This window comes from Hydractinia symbiolongicarpus, chromosome 7, assembly GCF_029227915.1.
Source record: "Hydractinia symbiolongicarpus strain clone_291-10 chromosome 7, HSymV2.1, whole genome shotgun sequence".
NCBI lineage: Eukaryota > Metazoa > Cnidaria > Hydrozoa > Anthoathecata > Hydractiniidae > Hydractinia > Hydractinia symbiolongicarpus.
The window spans coordinates 19,691,870-19,714,589 of NC_079881.1; the positions used below are offsets into that span (position 1 = coordinate 19,691,870).

At 33.0% G+C, this 22,720-nt stretch overlaps 2 protein-coding genes across 2 annotated transcripts; both read left to right on the forward strand.

The window, feature by feature from the left end:
• Positions 1-9,033: 9,033 nt before the first annotated feature.
• LOC130649196 (TELO2-interacting protein 2-like) lies at positions 9,034-12,839 on the forward strand. Its single transcript, XM_057455439.1, has 2 exons — positions 9,034-10,671; positions 11,048-12,839. Exon 2 carries the CDS (start codon positions 11,052-11,054, stop codon positions 12,675-12,677), a length of 1,626 nt encoding a protein of 541 aa, XP_057311422.1. The 5' UTR covers positions 9,034-10,671; positions 11,048-11,051; the 3' UTR covers positions 12,678-12,839.
• A 155-nt stretch (positions 12,840-12,994) lies between these two features.
• Positions 12,995-18,082, forward strand: LOC130649199 (agrin-like). Its single transcript, XM_057455446.1, has 7 exons — positions 12,995-14,133; positions 14,273-14,481; positions 14,585-14,776; positions 15,229-15,407; positions 15,497-15,706; positions 16,240-16,367; positions 16,542-18,082. The coding sequence occupies exons 3-7, from the start codon at positions 14,691-14,693 to the stop codon at positions 16,587-16,589; spliced, it is 651 nt and encodes a 216-aa protein (XP_057311429.1). The 5' UTR covers positions 12,995-14,133; positions 14,273-14,481; positions 14,585-14,690; the 3' UTR covers positions 16,590-18,082.
• The last annotated feature ends 4,638 nt before the right edge of the window (positions 18,083-22,720 follow it).

Here is a 22,720-nt window from a genome sequence, read left to right on the forward strand (position 1 = left end):
GTTTATACACTGATAGAAGTATCAATTGCAAATAATATAAAAAAAAACAATGTTCAATAAAGGCAACTCTCTTGCTACTTACACGCTACATGATTTTATTATTTGTTTTATGATAAGCCATTTTAGTCACATGTGGGGTTTACAGACCACCTGGAGGTAGTGATATGCAGAGTACCGAAAACATGTTTACTCATTTTAAACAGTGTTTTAATAAACTCCCAAAAGAAAAAGAAGTTTTTATCTTGGGAGATTTTAACTGTAACATGCTTTCAAAATATGCTCTTTCCTCCAAAATAAAGGAATTATGCTCCACTCTTTTCCTAAAACAACATATTACGGAGCCAACTCGTGTTACTGAAAATAGTAGCACTCTTATAGACTTGATACTTTCTAACAGTTCTTGGATTTCTAAATTGGCCATGGATTTAGGCATCAGTGATCACAATTTAGTTTAGGCGATCAGAAAATTCAAAAGGCCAAAATTTGAACCTAAAACTATCAAGGTTCGTAGCTACAAGAACTTCAGTGAAGAGGCTTTTCTGAAGGACCTCAGGAATTTAGACTGGTCATATTTTAGTAATTATGATGACTAGCATGTGAGAAAATGAATAAAAATGTTAAAATAGTGGCTGACAAACATACCCCTTTCAAAACACAGAGATTTTCTGGCCGTGTTGAGGCATGGGTCACTGATGAATTAACGAACGCAGGTTTCGTTAGTTTTAAGTATTTATTTATCAGGTCTTTTCAAGAAATCTTTATTTACTGGTTATGTACCTAAATGTTAGAAGACTAAAAGGGTCTCGCCTATTTTTAAAAGTGGCAATAAAACGGATCCTACTAATTATCGACCCATCCTTTTTATACCACATTGTGTGTTTCTTGCTATTGCCCAGCTAAGCTACCATTTTGCATGACAGACAGACAGACAGACAGTCGTATACGGGTATTATAATATAGATATTTTAAAATTAGAACCATTGCATCCTGTTTACCACCTCACACAAAAAACATTTTAATTGATGCACTTGTCATGCCATAATTCAACTACTGCCCCTAGGCGTGGGCTTGTGCCACCCAAGGTAGATTGGGAAAACTAGAAAAACGATTAAAATGTGTCCACACCTTTCTTGGGAAAGAGAGGGAATATTCAATGAATAATTTACTCATCAAAAATGATGCCCTATTAGTTTTTAAGGTCATGAATCGCATTGCTCCTGATTACATGCGCTCAAAATTCCTTTTGACAAAAAACTGTCATAATCATCAAACAAGAAGAGCTTCAAAGAATAGGTTCACACTTCCCTTGGCCAATACGGAACTTGTCAAAAAAGCCTTCCCGTTTAGAGCTACAAAAGTGTGGAATTATGTTCCAGACCAAGTGACCTGTGATGGAAGTCTGCTTTCCTTTAAGACTTCCATCTCTAATGTATTTGGCAAATTTTAATGGAGATCACTTTTTAACTTTTTAATTTTTTTTTTATTATAATAATAATAATAATAATAATAAATATTTAAAGTGGCTAGCCCAGAAAATCACAAAAACCTATAGTTAGTGGATTGTTTCCACTGGGGGCCACTAGAACAAAAAAGAAACAAAAAATGATAAACCTTAGACTGCCTCAGCTCAATCAAACATAGTAACATTTATAATCTGTGAAAATTGAAAAGAAAAAGAATAAAAAACAAAAATTAAAAAATTCAAAAGTGATCTCCATTAGAATTTGCCAAATACATTAGAGATGGAAGTCTTAAACGAAAGCAGACTTCCATCACAGGTCACTTGGTCTGGAAGATTATTCCACACTTTTGCAGCTCTAAATGGGAAGGCTTTTTTGCCAAATTCCGTGTTGACCAAGGGAAGTGTGAACCTGTTTTTTGAAGCTCCTCTTGTTTGATGATTATGACAGTTTTTTGTCAAAAGGAATTTTGAGCGCATGTAATCAGGAGCAATGTGATTCATGGCTTTGAAAACTAATATGGCATCGTTTTTGATGAGTAAATTATTTATTGAATATTCCCTCTCTTTCCCAAGAAAGGTACGGACACATTTTAATCGTTTTTCTAGTTTTCCCAATCTACCTTGGGTGGCACAAGCCCATGCCGAGGAGCAGTAGTTGAAATATGGCATGACAAGTGCATTAATTAAAAGGTTTTTTGTGTGAGGTGTTAAACAGGATGCAATGGTTCTAATTTTAGAATATTTAATTAGTATTTTTCTATTTATGTCATTAATGTGCTTTTCCCATTGCATTTTTTGATCAAATGTTACCCCAAGATATTTAACTTTTTCGCTCCTCTTCAAAGGAATACCCATATAGTTGATAGTTTTGTTCTCAACTTTTTTTAACTGGCTGTGGTTGCCGAAAAAGATTGTTTCAGTTTTGTCCGTATTAATAGTCATTTTGTTATTATTCAGCCAGAGGTCGACTTGCGAAAGTTCTAACTCGACCTGGGAGACAAGGGTATCCAAGTTTTTATGAGACGAAATAATTATTGTATCATCCGCATATAGATGGTGGTAGTTTGAATTGATGACAGATTTTAAGTCATCAATATACAAAAGAAAGAGCAGGGGCCCCAACACAGATCCCTGCGGCACCCCAAAAGCGTCTTCATGAAGCAGATCTGATCCTGTGTCGTTTACAAGAGTCAGCTGCATTCGGTCCGTTAAGTAGGACTCGAACCAGTCAAAGGCAGCATCTCTGATGCCAAAACACCATAGTTTTTTTAACAAAATTTTATGATCAACAGTGTCAAAAGCTTTTTTAAGGTCAATGAGCACAGCACAAACAAAGTTATGTTGGTCGAGCTCAGTAAGAATAAAATCAGAGACATCGACTACTGCAGTTTCTGTGGAAAAGAGTTTTCGAAATCCGGACTGTCTGTCATTCAGGAAGTTGTGCTCAGAAATAAAATGAGACATTTGCTCATGCACTAACTTTTCAAAAATTTTCATAGGAATTGGCAAAATGGAGATAGGCCGATAATTAGTAGGATCTGTTTTATTGCCACTTTTAAAAATAGGCGAGACCCTTTTAGTCTTCCAACATTTAGGTACATAACCAGTAAATAAAGATTTGTTGAAAAGACTTGATAAATAAATACTTAAAACTGACGAACCTGCTTTTAGCAGTCGTGAACCAATTCCGTCCAAGCCTGTAGCTTTATTAAGTTTTAGTGATCTAATTATTTTTTCGACACTTTTGGTCTCAATACGAGCCCACCGAAAATCGTGTCCGCTAACAGGTGGATTAACATTAGTAGTGTCAGAAGAAAATTTAGAGGCTAGTTTGGCACCAACACTGACAAAAAATGAATTGAATGTGTTGGAAATTTCTTTTGGGTGAGAAGTTTCTGTACCATCGTTTTGGACTACTCGTTTTATCGAGGTAGTATTGCCTGACTTATCAGGAACCAGTTTTTTTAGGGTTTTCCAAAGTTGTTTTGGCCGTTTTTGAAAGTCCTGCAAAACGTCATTATAGTACTCGTTTTTGAGTCGATTTTTGAGACCTATTACCTGGTTCCTTTTTTGTTTGAAAGCTTCCCAGTCTATGATGGATTTTGTTTTTGATGCTTTCCGTTTCAAGAAGTCTCTTTCTTTGATGGCTATTATTAATTCATCAGTGACCCATGCCTCAACACGGCTAGAAAATCTATGTTTTTTGAAAGGGGCATGTTTGTCAGCCACTGTTTTAACATTTTTATTCAGTTTCTCACATGCTTTATCAAGGTCATCATAATTATTAAAATATGACCAGTCTAAATTCCTGAGGTCCTTCAGAAAAGCCTCTTCACTGAAGTTCTTGTAGCTACGAACCTTGCATGTTTTAGGTTCAAATTTTGGCCTTTTGAATTTTCTGATCACATAAACTAAATTGTGATCACTGATGCCTAAATCCATGACACCAGTTTTAGAAATACAAGAACTGTTAGAAAGTATCAAGTCTATAAGAGTGCTACTATTTTCAGTAACACGAGTTGGCTCCGTAATATGTTGTTTTAGGAAAAGAGTGGAGCATAATTCCTTTATTTTGGAGGAAAGAGCATATTTTGAAAGCATGTTACAGTTAAAATCTCCCAAGATAAAAACTTCTTTCTCTTCTGGGAGCTTGTTAAAACACTGTTTAAAATGAGTACACAGGTTTTCGGTACTCTGCAAATCACTACCTCCAGGTGGCCTGTAAACCCCACACACGTAAATAGGTTTAGTTTTTTTCAGGCACACTTTCACCCATAGTGATTCAAAATTATTATTTTTTTTTTTTTTCAATTTTCACAGATCATAAATGTTACTGTGTTTGATTAAGCTGAGGCAGTCCAAGGTTTCTCATTTTTTTGTTTATTTTTTGTTCTAGTGGCCCGCAGTGGAAACAATCCACTAACTATAGGTTTTTGTGATTTTCTGGGCTAGCCACTTTAAATATTTATTATTATTATTATTATTATTATTAGTATTAGTATTATTATCATTGTTGTTGTTTTAAACTAACGGTGCACTATATTTATTTGTAAAAGGATATTCATTTGTTTAGCTAATATGCAACCACTAGTTAACCAAACCAATAAAGTCAAAATAGTTTTGTTCGGAACTTTTTAGATTTAATGTCGGAAAGTATCAATTTTTCTTATTAACTTCTTAAATGGTTGAGGTATTATGCAAAACCAGCACTCAACACGCAAACTGTTAATTAAATTAGTGATGAATCAATTCTTTTCCACATTGTTTTTTAAAAAAAATCTTTTTAGTTTCACTAAATTTTAAAGCAACCAGATTTTTTTTAAAGCTGTCTTCATTCATTATTGTTAATAACAAAGAGCATTGATGTGTTTCCTGTCACTGAAGTTGCCCTGCTCATGTTCCTACTAAAAGCTTTTACACTTATGTGATATGGAGCACAATATTGGTAGAGAATACGCATGTTTTTTAGGATTGCCAGTGAAAAGAAACAAGGGCAATTTATTGCATCTTAGACCTGTAATTTTGACCCAAACCAATTTACCTTTGTTTGTATGGCAGGCAAAAAGATATAGGCTTTAGGTTAAATGAGGTCTTTTTTAGTCTGTTTCTTTGCAGGATGGTATCATTACGATTTTATATGAATATATGTCACTCAGAAATTATCCATCTAGCTAGCTACACTCAATAATAGTTTAAAAATATTTTTGCTGTAGAAAAAAATCGGCTGAAAAAGACCCTTCTTCAGCAAGCTTCCCCATATTAATTACCCTAACCTCGATATTTGTGAGCCTACCCGTAAAATATTGACATAATTTACTAACTATTAAGCAGTTTGCTAGCTACCTATATCTGCGAACATTGGGGACCTGTTCCGCCCCATAACCCTTTATATATTGATATATTTAAACCACAGAAAAACCAGATTAAGTGAGCACTGGTAGCTAAACTTTACTTCCTTTGCATTCACTGTTTTCCCAACCAGCATCCCATCCACTGTCTGTCCACACTCAGAATTCTATTTTTGTTGTTGTTGTGTTTGTTGATACTACGCTCTCGCTTATTCAAACTTATTCCAATCATCAAGTTTCGGCTCATTCTGGTTCGTCCGGGTTACGTCTGGCTGTTAACGCAATCAAAGATAAGGAATATATATAGAAACAGTATTGTCGTAATATGATTCCGTCAAAAAATCATATATAATAAGATTAGATAAGGGAAAAAATATAAAAACCTTGACAGATAAAGATATACGGTGGAGAAAATATCGGATCAAAAAAATGGTGAAAAGGGACTTTGCCCAGTGGTCTCGATGGGCTTGCTTTGCTAAATCGGGAATTTATCATAGCGGGAACTTCATGGAGTATCCCATATCATACATGAAAACAGATAGCACAATCACAAGAAGGAATCACAATCTGGCACGCACGTGTGCTGTTTTTGTTGCACTATTATCTTCTCTAGAACAAATCAGGGCAGATTTAGGGTAATTAAAAATGAAGGGTGTGATGTACTTCATATTGGTTGCAAAATAGGAATACACCTCTTCACAGTTTAAGTTGTGCACTCATTTTGTGTATTGAAAAATGAAGTTAATATACAATATAGCTAGAGTGAATTTAATATGATTTCGACAATACATGGAATCACCGTCCTGATATTTACTTGCGCACGCATCTAAGTGATTATGTAATTATGATGCGCGCTCAGAAATGGAGATAAAAATGTAAACAAACTAAGCGGAAAAGTTACCTCCATTTCTGCGGCGCACACAGGAAAAACACGGCACTATGATTGAGTGTAAACATTATTAATATTTCTTATTTTCTAAAGAAAAAATTATTTATATATTTCCTGCTTTCATTTACTATGCAAAACATTTTGTAATGATCTTCAGGACCAAATATTGGAAAGATTTTTTTATGGCGATAAACTTATTGGGGATACAGAAGTAAAAGTTTGTCTCCACTGACTTGGCGATGCAATATGGGCGAATTGGCGAATGAATGTTACCATAACCCCAGGTTAACTTAGTCCCTTTTTTACTTTTTGCAAACGGATAAATAACCCAGTCACAGTGTATAGTTAATTTTTTAAAGAAAATAAACAAAGAATTTATATTTATTTTTTTTAAATGAAAACTCTAAATATATAATGGTGGGCATCTCCTTAGATTAGTTTTTAACTAGTGTGATGGTCTCCAGCTTGTTGTTCTTTTTTTTAGCAATTTATCTAGCTAAAGTTCCTTTTTTATTATAACATTTTGTTTTTTGTAATTAATTATTTTTCCTGCAAATAAACTCTTACTTACTTGTTAACCCAAGCTATGTGAGTGAAATTAGGGAGACAGCACAATGTGCGTGGGTAAGTGGGTGCTGTTGGATGTTGCAGGGAATTGTTTGATAGAGCGTGGACCCTAATTGGGTCTGTGTAGCTCAAAATGAGCATTAAATACTCTAGGACTCCTCATTTAAACCTTGTGGAAATAATAGACAGGTAATAGACAATAATAGACCTCGATGTTTGTGCGGCTAGCTATGTAAAATATGCGCATCTATTTATCTTTGTCATTCTGCATTATTATTTTTACAAATGTATTGGTGACCTAGACTAAGAGTTACCACTATATTGATTTAACCTAAGTAATAGACTGCCTTAAGCTTGTTACTTATGGCCATAGGTTCATACCACAAGCAGGGTGGGTATAAATATGGAGTAGACACAGTAATCTATTGCACACTCATGTCCTCTAAACCAAGTACATAGTTTTTTCCTGTAAAGTCACAACTCTGGTTAATGTTAATGTATTAGAGAATTTCTTGTCTAGTCATCCAAACAAAACAATGAATCTTTCATGAATCTGTCATAGAGCATAAAAGCAAAGATGATAAGGCGATTCCTGAAAGAGCTGAATCGGGGACACAGTTGCTTCACCAACAAAGCATGGAACAATGTAAATGGTGTTAGAACTTTCTTCAACACACGAACATTCAGTTAATGATGGCATTACAGTACTGGAATCAGGACACCTAACATCATGGATCGCGTATCATGCGCATCGCGCACGATTCACAATGCTGTCGCGATAGTAAAATTTTTTAGCATCGTTAAGGTTGCGATCTATTGTGAGGTCGACTTTCACGATGCATCGTGACTTTCGTCATGATACATCTTTAAACATTATAAAAATCACGTAATTAATGTCATGAGAGAATAGCGCAATTAAATATGAATAATTGTTTTTTTGTTTATTTTTAAATCAAAAATATTTTCGTTGTCGTAAGTTTTTTTCTTGTTTAGACTTTAACTTATTTAGTTCTTTTACGGGCCCGTCCGACCCTAACTTTCATGATTAAAAAAAAAAATAATAATAACAAACCATTTTCTTAAACCCATCTTGTGAAAAAAAAGATTATGAATGTCGTAACACCCTCCTTCGTTATGATTAATATATGTTAAAATTACGCTGCTTGCTAAAATCTTAAAAAATATAAAGGATATACAGAATATGCTTGTGTTGTTTTGAAAGTTATATTTATGCAGCAAGTTAATCTCCTCCCACTTAAAATAAGGTAAAAAAAGCTTCAAGTGTTCTTTAAATGTTTTTTCCGCAGTCTATAAGAAAATCTAAATAAATCTAAGTGCAAGTTGTTTTTACGGAATATAGTTTAGTTACCAATATTTCAAGTCTTTCGCAGCATTAAAGTTAATAATCATAACGAAGGAGGGTGTTATGACAAGCGTATTCTGCCTTGTTTTTGTATCACATTTCCTATATGATAGACTATTTTAATCGAAAGATTATACATTTTAACTGGCGTAATATAAATCGTTGGATGTATAGACAAAAGATATAGCATTTCTTTCGTGTGCAGAAGAATAACATTTGCATAAGCGTTTACAGAATCGGAGATACTTTAACAAATAAATTCATGTGTGAATAAAAGATGTTCGTGTGCTAAAGCAATAGAGACACGAAGGGTAATTAACTTTTTAAACATTTTTTGTGTTAATCCCTTAGCAGCTGCGGTAATTATAAAAAACAATAAGCCACACGAAAATCGTTACAGTTCTGACGCTACCGAAAGCTCGAGTAAAGGTGATAACTATTGTGCACATGTAACATTACATTTAGGCGGTACTGTAAACTATAGTCTGTGAAACTTTTTTGCACTTAAATATTAATTTTATTATAAGACTGCGCAAAAACATTAAAAGAACACTTAACTTTTTTATTAAAATAAATTTTATTATTTTAAATGGGAAAATAATAACTTGCTGTATAAATTTCGAAACAGCCTATGTATAACCTGCTGTATATCTTTCAAAACAACGCAGGTATATTCTGTATAACTTTTGAAACAGCACAAGAATAATTCTTGATGTAGAGCTTTCAAAACAACACAAAAAAACTTGCTGCATAACTTTTGAAAACAAGTTTTTTAACATGCAAGTATTTTTATCTTTTCACCTTGAGTACTAGTTACATTTTTTTAGTGAGACAAATACACCTTTCCTGCGACTTTTTTTAAACTCTTAAAATATGAATACCATATTTGAATTCAGCATAGTTTGTTTAATTTATGTGTAAAAGTTTAACTTGATACGCCAACAGAAAGTGCTATTGAGTCTTTTTAACGCTCAAGTTACCATGTCCCGCCTCGTTTTCAAAAAGAGGTTGGACATGCCACAAATCTTTAAATCAGAATAGCAGGTTGTTTACTTGCTGCATTGTTTCGAAATTTTCTTTGTTTATGCCATTTTTGATTAGGGATTCAAATCAGTTGTCCGTTTTTCATAAAACTCAACAGAAAAAGTTGCGGCATATCAAAAGAATAAGTCTCAGAAAGGTTATTATTATTATTTTTCCTTCGCAACTAAAAAATATAAACTGCGTGCGTTATGCGAAAATACATAGAACAGCATTGTTGTGACACCCTCCTCCGTTCTTATTTTTTTATTATTATTATTTTGTTGTTGTTCCGACCATACATTCTTATTTTCCATGAACTTTCATTAACTCGGACATTCGCTAATTTAACATTCGCTAATACAAGCAAAACATACATAGAAAAATATGCTTGTCGTTGTTGTTTTTTATTTTTTTGTTGTTCCGACCATTTATATATTCTCGATAAAATTATTTTTATTTCGCCGACCGACAGACCGTAAACTACTATCTACTTCGCGCCTATAAAACAAGTAATTAAGTTGGAGTCACCTTATTTCTAAAATCCAACTTCTAATAAAAATACAAGATGCAAAAGAATTTTTAAATGTTAAAGATTGATTTTTAAATGTTCAAGATTAGGTATACATATCTATTGTTTAATATTTTTAATGTTATTTACGATCCATCGCGACAATCACGATTAATAGTGACGATCGCGATAGCATCGTTATTTGTTTATACATCGCAACTATCGTGAAGCTCTTCGTTAACACTTTCTCTATCGCGATGGTCACGATAGGATCGCGGATCGTTCGTGTCTTGCATGATACGTGCTCACGATGTAAGGTTTCCTGATTCCAGTACTGTATGAAAGAGGACTACTCACTCTCCTACTATTCATCTGTTGACAATGCGGTAAAATTGTGAAAAGGTGATGTAGATATGGCTAAGTTGGACATAATCATGCCTTCAGACTGTGCCCTGTGCATCCTAGTGATTGGCACTTATTAGGTTATGAGCACAGTGTTGGTTTTGAAAAGTACCTTGCACTCAAAGGAACCAAACTAGGGCCTTTTAAGTTTAGTGACAGACAGTTTGTTACCTGGAAGTTTGTTTCCCCATTTCTGACAATAAGCTTGACCAATAATATTACCATCAACATGCATAGTTTTTGCATTGGTGATGCTTCTGATGCAGGTTCATGTGAAATACCCGAGGTATGTTCACCTGTCAGACAATGTTTTAACAGAATGGTTCAGTGGCATAGCAAAGCCTAATGGATTGACAAAAACTGGGACATTAAGTCTGTCTGACAGAGATAGGGTTAAGTATTGTAAGTATAGAGCGTGTCAATTCATGTCGGTCTGTTCTAATGAGACACGTGTAATTGTCATTAATTTTCAGGTGGTGTTATTGTCTTGTCTGTTACAATGTCAGTAATTTATTTGTTACAAGCACAAGTTTAGAATGGTCCTTTGTCACAAGTTCCTCGCCAGGAGTCCTAGTCAGGAATTCTTCATCAAAAGTCAGTCACAGCATGGTGAGTCATTTTCAGTCCCGAAGCACAAAGTTTAGACTGTGAGCATTCACAATAATAATTTCTAATGAAGCCCCAGCACCTCAATCCATATCCCAAATACAACTGCAAACTATCTAAAAATGCATTATCTTTTAGTTTGAAGATTCTTTTTTGGCCCAGCCAGGAATGTCTCTGTCTTAATGCAGCTTTGTTGCATTATAATACAAATGTAAGGTGCACGTAGGTATGCCTTTAGGAATGTTTATAGCATGGGGTGCTTTAATGTATCAAAACTATGAGAATGTATGCTTTCTAACTCTGACATTAAGTTTCAAGAAGTGTATTGGTTGCCATTGGACTGTTGGACTGTTTTTGAATATATTTTTTTTACCTTTAGAATTATGGAAGAAATAGTAGTAGAGTTAGAGAAAATAAGAGGATCGAAAATAATGACTTTGGAAGAAGTTGTAAACAGTATCTTGAAAAAAAGTTGTTTACAGCAGAATTGTCTGAATAATGAGCAACTTCATTTGATTGTGGCACCACTGTTGTATCGATTTGATGACATCCTAAATTTTTTTCAGTTGTCTGAAATCACTTCAAACTATTGTTCTTGTGAGATCAAAATACTTCAGTACTGTTATAAAAATATTACAGATTCCAATAAAGATGTAAACAAAGGAAGTTACGTTGCTTTGTGCGAGCTGATCATTGCATATCCTGATAAAAGGTATCCTTTAACAGATAAATACGATGCTGTGAGCACTGATGCATACGAGTTAAACATGAGGATGAACCCAGTTGTGATGAGGCAGTGCTTGCTGTTTTATCTACATGTTTTATATCCAGAGTTAGAGGTGGGTGATAACAACTTGAAGGAGTTGACAAAGTCTTCCACTAATGTATCACAACTGCAGACTTATTTAATAAAAAAGACCACACCTAGATTATTAGTCACGGTTTGTTCTCGTCTTGGAAATTTTGAATGGGTTAATGATAACTTAAAAACTTTATGCATCGACATAATTAATCTTGTTTGCGCATGCTCTAATGCAAAGAATATCTCTGTACTGTTAATTGGAGATGATGAGAATGGGAAAACATTTTTCCCAAATGGTGTTTTCCAGCATTTATTGAATGAAATTAGTATTTCGTTTAAAATTGATATATGGAAGAAAAATCTGCCTATCAAGCATGCATTGGTGTGGTTTCTTACAAAAGTAAAATATCCTCATCTTGGTGCTTACATTATAAATGTTGTCCCAACTTTGCTAAAACTTGCTGATGATTATTCTACTGAAAACAAAGTTCTTGGTATAACTATCATTGATTACGTTATTCAAAATGTAAACCCAGCTGATTTGCGATTGTACAATCACGCAGACGTTATATATGATGCTTTTTTCACACAGCTGTATTCAAACAAAGATAGCATTTATGAAGTTTTATTACCATGTTTGTTGAAAATATTAAAAGTACTTCATTCTAATATTGACATTGTAGAAGGAATCAAGTTTTCCAGATGGGATCTTACCCTTGAGAAAATTCTTCAGAACTTAGACCTTGCTAGTTCCACGTCAACAAAAATAATTTTTTTGAAAAACTTACCCTCTTATATTAACGGTATGGCTGGAAATGTTATCAAGCATGTTGATAGAATTGTGTCAGTATCAATTTTATGCCTGGAAGATCAATCTGAACATGTTCGATTGCTTGCCTTAACTGTTATCATCACAACCGCTAAAGTATGCTGGCCGGTATTTTCAAGATATCAACTAGCCATTTTGAAAGGGATTGTTAAATTGTTAGTTGATGTTAACACTTCTAGAGAATTAAAATTGGAAAGTAAATGTAAATTAGAAGACAAGGCAAGAAAACTTTTACAGCACATGAGAGTTTGCAGTGGTGACAGCTTTGATAAATTGTTGTTACCGTTAACCGACACAAATGTTGACCGTAAATTTCTTAATATACATTTGTTCATTAAAACTGTGTTACAAAAAGATTGTAAAACAATAGAGTTATAATTCTTTAAATGCCTTTAGGACAGTAGTTTGTTAATGGATACCTTTTTCTTACCAGGTTAAAAGCTATTGTATTGTATAGGTGTAAACCTTCAGGTAATTAATATCCACAGATAACTCATTTTAAGAATAAATTTTAGTTTTAATATAGATATATAGTACCAATTTTGTCCTAGTTTGTGAAAACTTTGAGAGTTGTAGAAACTAATTTCACCCAAATTAGTTACTTCCCGGTATGCATATATAGTCTTATAATAGATGTGCCAAGTCTAAAGTTTATTGGAAAACGTTACTATTGTCTTTTAAAAATATTATATTTTTCTTGACAGTAACCGGTTCAGTTTACTTCAAGTTATCGCAGGCCCATCAATAAGAGGTGTGCGATCACTTTGCGCATGCAAAAGACATGCCCAACTATGAGAAATGAAGCATATAATAGCTAAGCCAATAATTGCTACCCCAGTTCCACAAAAAGCTTGACTAGCTGATCTATAAAGATTTCTGAACTTGGTACTTGAATTTGTTTTTTATTTAAATTACCATAAAACAATTTTAAAAGTAAAAAACTGTTTTGCTTACAAATGCAATTATGCAGATTATCATCCTTGTCTCATGGGCATTTACTTCTGCAATTAAGTAAGTATTAAAAAATAACATTTTGATTATTAGTTGGCATTTAAACTTTTTCATATGTATATACAGGTTGAAATTCCTGTAATGAAATTCCGTTTGTTCCCTATGCGAAAACAGCATTCCCTTTGCAGTGTACAGGAGCAAATAAATTCTTACTTTACTTTTTTAAATTTTCTTAATTTCTATATTTTGGGAATGCTCGCACAAACAAAATTATCGAAGCTGAGGGTGCACAATCACGCTGGTGCTATATTTTCTTATTGATTCACTTGTTATCAGGTCCAAGTGACAAGTTAAGCTACACCTTTGGAAAATATGGTCAAAATATATATATGTGTTATCTAATGTATGTGTCAGTTGCTGTAGCATTCATGTCTATGTTGTCTTGTTTTTAAGAATTTTCTTATTTTTTTGCTTTTGGTTAGTTCTGTGTGGAATTCTGTGTGTTTTCGTGGTCCTGCCTATATGCTACAGCTGCCAGTATGCTAAGTTTTTTGTCTAATTCTAACCCTTCTCATGGTATGCATTGCTGCGAGGATCTCAGAGTTTTATGGAATATATTAACACTTTAAAAAATGAAAGATAAAAGAATTATAATATCAAAAAACTAAGCAAAAAAATAGATATTCTTAAGCTATAAAAAGCATCTACGTATTGTGTGTGATAGCTAATTAGAAGATCAACTTTTTATGACATTATGTAGTACAAAAATTGTAACACATATTTATATTGCAGGTATAATGTTTCCAATCTTCATGAATGGTTATTTGCAAGATGTTAAGTGTTAAATCCAAAATTATCACATCGTTTTTGTTTTTGTATACAGGTATGTAGGACTGGTAATTTAATTTTTATAACAGTTTTTTATTAAATTTTTTACCTTTTTAATCTGTTCTTTTCTTCAGTCTAAATAGTAACTGAAAATCTTTTATATGTTGTTGTTTTTCATTTTGTTTTCTTTTTAGCATTGTGTTTTGTTATGATCCTGCATGCCATGAGAATAGCTACTGCAATACTGAGGTTAACCAATGCGAGTGCACCAACACAACAAATCTTTTGCCAGATCCATATTGTGGGAGCAATGGTGTAAATTACAAGAACTTGAATGAGCTTAAACAGACTGCATGTAAAGAGAATCGAACTATTCACCCTGTTAAACGAGGAATATGTTATGGTATGCATAATGACGTTTGTGAATTACGTTTATCTTCAATAGAATTGATTTATTATTGTTAGAGTTATTATATTCATGTTTTTTAATGCAATGATCTATCTAGGCTGTAACAATCATCGTTGTCATCCAGCCAGAGTGTGACCTCAACTTGAATATTTGTGTTTGCAAGCGAGAAACAAACTTTTACAGTCCAGTTTGTGGCAGTGATAATGTTACTTACCGAAATCAACACCAACTGGATGCAAAAGCTTGTTTTGAAGAACGTAATGTTACACTCTCCTACAAAGGTTTTTGTGTAGGTATATCTTAGATACAACCACAGTGACATTTAAATATATTAATGTTAAAGTGATTTTAAGTGATTCATGGTATTTAGGTCAAGCGTACATAGTACTATTTGTTCTATTGTTCATTTTCTACAGTATCTTTTGCTTACAAGTTCTCCGCATTACAGAGTTTCTTTAATGTTTGTGCTTATTGTATTAGTCAGAATCTTTTTTTGTTTTATGATTTGATTGCCATTTATATTTGCTGTTCTGTAAAGAATAGCAACATATTTTTATTATCAGGGCGTGCACTAAAATAGTTGAGTTTAAGAAAGATATGTCATTAGAACGAGCCTCAGACTCAGTATTAAAGGGATTTATAAATTAGCATTTCTTGTTTTGCTCCTTCATTAAACTTGGCTTTTACTTTCACCTAAATCATTATCTAATGTATGTGTAATCTTATTTTAACTACCTTCAGGACCAGCGTATGTAATCCGTTCACAAATGAATGCGTTTGTAAAGAAATTATCAGTGCAACATACGCTCCAGTGTGTGGTTCAGATTTGCACACCTATGAGAACAAATTCATTTTAGAAGCACATTCCTGTCATGAAAATATTTCACTGAATGTCTTGTATGATGGCAGATGTGTCGTAAGTAAGTCACAGCTATAGGTGCATTCCATTAAACACAAATAAGTCGCTAATTTTAATAATTTTACTAATGTTGCTGATGTTTCCTCCTAGATCCACATTGTGGTGATCCAAATTGTCATTCATTCTCCTATTGTGACTACAAAAGTTTACGTTGTTTGTGCCCTTCCTATAATGCAACTGTTCCTAGTATTGTCTGTGGGACTGACAAAAAAGAATACTTGAACAGCCAAACATTAAAAGAAGTTGCATGTAAAACAAATACAAATGTTTCGGTTGCAAAAACTGGGAAATGCAGTCAAGGTACCTGGAATGCTACTTTGTTTGTGTCATTACCTTGCATGCTGTTTTGAGGGTAGTTAAAGATTGAAGTGGCCCAAAATATGTTTTTAAGATTGTATATACATCCATGCATCTATGTATGCATCTGCTTATTTAAACTTGCAGGGAATCAAAATTTTTTTTTTGAATAAAAAAATATTCAGATTAAGAAGTAGTAAACAGAAAAGTTTAAATGGCAAAATGCCCAGAAACTTTAGTTTATTAACATTCGAATTAATAGAGGTGAACTGTATGTATACAAACAGGCTGGGTGTAACTTTCTATTTTAACAACATCTATATATTTGTTTGGAGAGCATTTTATCTAGTTGTGGAAAAATTACAAAAGATTATTTTTCCTTAAATCAAACCTTTAGTTGTAATTCTACACATTGTCAATTGAGACGCCTTTAAAATAAAAAGGAGCAGCATCAATCAGATAGATACTAGATGGCAAAGTGAAATAAAATTTGAGATAATAATATGAATGATGTTTTTGTTTCTTTGTTTGTTTAGAAAGTGGAAAAGCTGAAGATCAGAAAAATAATTTAGTTTTTATAATTGTTCCAACTGCTTGCACGTTGGTTGTCATGGCACTGGTTTTGACTGTAGTATGTGTTTGGCGCAAAAGAACAAATAGAAGGGTAAGATTGGAATAAGGTTATCTATATTTGAATGCTTGTTTGAAATCTTTCGCAATTGATCACTGCATTTTGCTAGACAAAATACTGTCCTAGAGGACTTGATTGATTGAATGATTACTTGAGAATTTTGCCATCGCATGAATTGTTTTATTCCGATAGGACCATCTATTTTAGGCAATTAAAGAAAATGAAAACATCAAAAATGAACTTCCACTGTTATAATGATTAAATATACCAAAGGTATTTAATAATTTAATTGCTGTCATGGTTTCTATTAAGTGTGTCCATGATGAACAATATTTTCATTTTATTTGTACTGAATGTTTTTTTAAGTAGATTGTGGGAGTTTCACAAACAGTACACATTCTTTTAAAACATGATCTTTTAAAAATTTCTACAGTTTTTTATGTGATTTTGAGACCAAAGAAGAGCAGTTTGTAGAGGGTCACTATACATTTTGTGAGTGGGATTTGTTAATAATGAATTTTTTCCCTACCGTGGATCAAGGTTTATATAGGTGTAAATTTTAAATTTTATCTACCATTTAATTGAGCCTGAAAGGTAGATAAAAAACTACAGCTTTAAAATGAACCGAAAGTTTTAATATTTTGCTATGATATTTATTTGGTTAAGCGCCAATTATTTATATGCATAAACGCCAATTATTTATGTGCATATTTTGGCTATTCAAAGTGTCTGATGCTAACACCCTAGAATCTCAATATTATTTAGCTCTAAGCCCCTAATAACGTCAAAAATCTTTGAATCAGTAACTTCTAAATATATTGTTATTTTTCTCACCACAGTGCTTGTAATTTGCATTTGAAAACAAAGTATTCACCGTGATTATTGATAAAAATATCCAATTTTATAATGTTACTCTTTGTGGAATTGGGAGAGCATCATAGCTGCTATCAACCACAAAAAATTTAAAAAAGCTCTGAAGAAGTTAAGAATTACAATATTGTACATACTCCTAGCCTTGTCGGTTTCCTTAATGTTATGGAGCAAGTGATATAGCTGCCAATCAATTTTTAATTTTTTTGTTAATAAAAATTTTACCGTAAATTTTAAATTGTTTTCTTAAATGCAGCTTTTATAGTTCTGAGTCATTAATGTTATTTAAAAGTTACATATTTTATTTATGTAATTTTGATTTGAATTACTCTCCTTGATTTATTATTTTTATAGTAAAATATATTAAAAACAAATAAAACCTCAAAGTTGGGGGCTGCTTTAACAGTATTTCAATACAATGCTTCGTTTGAGAATAAATTGGTCCTCCAATGATAATGAGAATAAAGTAAATAAATCCACAAATCTTAAGCAAGAGAGAGAAAATTCAAGTAGGAAAAATTTTGAACAAGAAAAAAATGATTTTGTTCATAATAACTCCATCCTAGAACATGTCAAAGCTTATGATCTAGAAAGAAATGTGTGGATAAAGGGTTGTCACACCTCCTCAAAAGTTCTCAAAATCTCCTCAATTTTAAAGTCTCCTCAAATAAACTACAAAAGTTTTTAAAAACTTTTTTCTTAAATCTCTTCAAATTTGACTCTTTAAAAAAAGTTAGGAAAAAATTGATATAACTTGTAGATATTGTATTGTTTCTGCCAATTGCCTACAACACTATTTCAAGTATTGTTTGTTGAGATACATCTTTAGAGGTTGAACCATTTTCTTAAATCTAATTTATTGCAATTCAAATTACCCCTTTTAGATAGAAGTTCCATGTATAAAAGAGTCCTTAACTTTACTTGACACAGTATTGAAAGGTGTGCTAAATTTTAGTGGATGTTGGAGCATTCATATATGTCCAACACCACGCCAAATTATCAATTTTTTTATTTATTTATTTAGAATCACGAACAAAACAGCAATCTTGCAATAGCATGATCACATTTACAATAATAAAGAAGTAACATGCAGTGAAAGTGAAAGTGAATTTTTATTTTTTGTTTTTTTTGTTATTTTATTTATTGTTTAATATTATTGCTTTAATAGATAATACACCTAAATTCCCAAGATTTCATATGCAATTTTAAGATGTTTGGATCATTCATTTTTTGTTATTAAGTGCAAAGGAATCCCTCAGATTCTAGGCCATTGACACAACAGCAGTGTGTCTAGATTTACCTCATCAGTAGAGCTTCTCATAAATAAATAAAAAAATATAGGTGTTAAACAATTTTATTTGCTGCATTCATGCAATATTGAAAGTCTACTAGATTATATTATGTTAAGTGAGTTTGAGAATATGTGCAAAAACACATGCTTTATAAACCAATATCTTTTTAACTGGCTGGTAGCCTTGTGGTGTAGCGTTCACTTTGGTGCAAAAGTTTGTTGGCTCAAATCCTGAGCACAGGAATAAGATTGATATCTTAGGCGGTGGTCTGATCAAGTTATTGCTGTGTTTGCATAATTTTCGTACCTCAGATGGAAGCTTTAAAGACACTAGGGCCTGCTTTGCAAAATTACATGTATGAATTTCGCTTTATATAGTTGCCACCGAGGCGCCCCAATAGTGGGCGTCGAGTGGGAAATTTTTAAATTTTAAAGATTGGCGGAAAATGCCTCTCCAGATATCAACGATCTCATGGTTTAATGTTAAAAATCATGATGAATTTTTGTAATGTAGAAAAGCTGCATTGTTTCATTGGCATCAAAATGTAAATACATAGTTACATTACACGACTACAATAATAAAAAAAAAAATAAGAACACTAGAAATTTTAAGGGTGCCGGCACTTTTTAGAAAGTTTACATCGCATTTGGACTTTTTAAAATGTGCTGCCAGTCCCCTTAAAACATTCAGTGATTTTTATACTATCTTTCTATGGCAAGGATCCGAATATTCCTGAACGACTTTTTCTCTTTTTAATAAATTCGTTTGTTACTTCATATAAATCCATATTATCAGTGTATGATTTGTGAATATGTAATACCATCAGATTATTCATTCGTGTATCAGTGGTTGTAGCTCAAAGGTAAGTTTTTACGCGTTTTAAAGCTGAAAAATATCGTTCGCTAACATCATTTGTAGCAGGCATAACTAACATCAGTTTTCCCACTTTTATAACTTTAGTCCAAAGTAGTTTTTCTAAACGTTTAAATCAGTAGCCCAGCTATCTTCCCTAATAGCCTTCAAAAGAACTTCTTGGAGGTGGCTGTAAATGCGAAAATCTGGTTGATCAAATCTACTTTTTATGGAATTAATAACATTGTCAAAAGTTTCAAAGTATATTTGGCGGTATCGATCTTTTGATGTTTGATGAAAATTATGCGTATTTTCATTCAACTGTAAAAAGTAATCCGGCATTTTTATTTTCTTTGGAAGTTTTGGCTCTGATACAGAAAGACTTTCCTTTCGTTTCAGCACCCAAAACAAATCAAATCGCTCATTATATTTCTGTCTTTAGAAAATGTAGCCATTCTGTTCTCCGCCAAAGCTTGTCCTTGTGCCTCACAGTGCTATTGTGCAAGGTTTTACTTAAATTGTCCGTCTGCTTTAATATACGTTCACCAAAAGAACAGCCAAATAAAAATTCAAACTTTGGCATACTGGCTTTGACACTTCCAACTCTTACTTTCATTTCTCTATCCTTTAAATTTGATAGGAACCATTCCCAAAGCTCCATGAGTGCGTGGTAATTTTCAATAAAGAAAGCTAAGGCATCACTTTGAACTGTCCATCTTGTGGGACAGTGTGTGTACTCCTTTTGCTTCATTCTTTGTGGATTTACGTATTTCATCCAGTTTTGTATTTCGTTGAGGAAACATTTTGCGAAGACTTGGTATCGATTTGATGGCATCTGCAACAGCAAGGTTTTAAGTGTGCCCATAGCAATGTGTGGACAAACATTTTCCATTTATTAACATTATTGGTACTGCTATTACTTGTACTTATGCCACGGATAGAAGTCTTTTTAATAATCCTTGGCTTACTTGTCTTATTTTTCTGTGCTTGTCTACATGATGCAATAATAGGTTGTATCCAAGATCTGCTTTTGGCTTCCGAAAGGACTGTTAGTCTAACGCCATCTGATATAATCGATAATACAAGGATCTCTAAGTCGTTGATACCAGTACCATTACCAAAAAAGTGCCGATGGTGTAGTTAGATATGGTACTATTTAGCTTACATAGGGAATTAACAATAGCCAACAACTCATTCTGCTTCCCCGCAAGCCTGCTTATCGAGTATCTACCATGAGATAATATGAACTTAACTGGTACTTTATCCCTTTCCCTAGATAACGATACGAAACTAACTATGCTCTGTATATCGGACCCAAAAGCCAGATGACATGGCAGATACTAGGGGACCTATAACTGCAAACAATTCAGATGGTTTTTTAAAAGAGGCAATCTCCTATTTTAGCCTTAATGTTGTTATCTAACTGTTGACTACTCCTTCGATTTCAGTGATGATGGTTTGTAATTGTGTTGACGTTAGTTGAAGCTTACCAATGCTTTTCTTTAATACCACCTTTTTTTTCCGACTAGTCTCCGTAGAACCCTCCCATCAAAGGCGAAAGTTGGATGATGTACTTCCACTTGATTCGTTTCTCACTCATATAACTGTGTACTGCTGGATCTTCCATGATGTTCACCCAGACAGTATCAACTGTATTCTTAACCTCTTCTTGCTACGAATTAACAAAGTGTATCAAGAAACCATTCTGCTGCCATATCTTCAACTACTTCCAGATGAATGGCTCGATTTTTCGAAAATGTAGGTATTTTATTGGGAATGGATTTATTAATTCATGACAATTTCAAGCAATATAATTTCGGTATCTAAACTCGTTCCACCACTAGAGATATCCATGATATAACATTGCACACTAGAATCTAAATCATACAGTGGTGTTTCTAACCACTCTGTAAACAGGCTTGTACTTCTAAGGAATTAGGAATATCCATAAATACCTCAGAACAATCAATAATGATTGTTGTGTTTGAAAATATCTTTGTGAAACATTTAGGTTATATTGGTCTTATTTCACTTCTTGATGGTCATATTATAAGTGTAGATAATTCTTTTAATATTAATTTAATTCATGTAATTTGTGATATTTCACCTATGCGTCTCCAACATTTGTTGTTCAAACGAAAGTTTTCTGTTTGGTTCACACTTTGCAATATGCAAAAGATTTGATCGATGTTAAAGTCAGTAATAACACCCCACTTCCTTAAAACACTAGTGCAGGCTTCTTTTGTTGAAACTCGCCTTAGTTAAAAAATATTTCAATATCCGAGCCGTAAATAAACTTTCAGAAGAAATGTATTTATTCACAGGGGTGCTGTATAGCTATCGTTCTATTTTTTTTCTTTTTTATATGTTTAAAATTTAGGCTCATCTCGTATGCGTTAAACAGTTTATCAAACTCACTAGTTTGACGCAGCTTGATGAACTGTTTGGTGCATTTGCAGCCGCCTGTAGCAATCAGACCATTCAGACTACTAAATGACTGCATTTTATATTAATAATGTCGTTTATGTCCACTATACATAGTTTTTTGATCAACACTTGGTCTAGCCACCTGTCTTTAATAAAACCACAGACAGAGTGCCTCGATGGTTAAGCGATTTTCTGTTATGACTGTCTTATCCAACTTCAAAGTATTTTTTAGTCTGACGAGGTCTGGCTTTCTTAATCTGAAGTCAGTCCATCTTTCATCGTCATTCCAATTGTCAAGTGAAGACATAAGCAGCGTTTACATTATTAGATTCTGTCTTTGACAAGACTTTTCTTATTATTATTCATATAATTTACAGATCAGGCTTTTGATATGTCAAAAATAGCCTTAAAACATGCGTAGATAAAATAACTTTTCTACTATTTTAAAAAATAAATTAGGTGGTACCATGTGATAAAATGAAAGCATATTTTACTGACCAGATTCAGAGTAATTTACAGACCAGACCTGATATTGAGATTAAATTAGTAATGAACCATCAAATAAAAAAACGCAGAATTGGGATAATCTTTGTTTGCTTTTTAGAAACATTATTTGGGTGCTACCACATAATATTTCAAAACAAATCACTTACCAGATACTGAGAAATTTACTGACCAGAATCTATCTCATCCAGAAAAATTTGTAAAAAGAACCACTTAATAATATTCCCTAAGTACATACATTCTACAGAATATTTTTGGAACTTCACAGTCCAGACTTTGACAATATGTAGAGTAGCAACAATCGATATTGCATGAGTGTCCAATCATTTTGAACGGCATTTCTGTCTAGAGAAAAATGAATGATAATCAATAATTTCCAAAATTGAAAGCAACAAATCGTTATCGGAAAACAACTAATTATTATCAACTAAAAACTTTTCA

Excerpts from the sequence above, each read along its gene's own strand:
- LOC130649196 (XM_057455439.1), top strand. The coding sequence starts at position 11,052 with ATGGAAGAAATAGTAGTAGAGTTAGAGAAAATAAGAGGATCGAAAATA.
- LOC130649199 (XM_057455446.1), top strand. The coding sequence starts at position 14,691 with ATGTTACTTACCGAAATCAACACCAACTGGATGCAAAAGCTTGTTTTG. Across the intron at positions 15,408-15,496 it reads TGATGGCAGATGTGTCGTAA|ATCCACATTGTGGTGATCCA; the intron begins GTAAGTCACAGC and ends GTTTCCTCCTAG. Across the intron at positions 16,368-16,541 it reads GCAAAAGAACAAATAGAAGG|GCAATTAAAGAAAATGAAAA; the intron begins GTAAGATTGGAA and ends CATCTATTTTAG.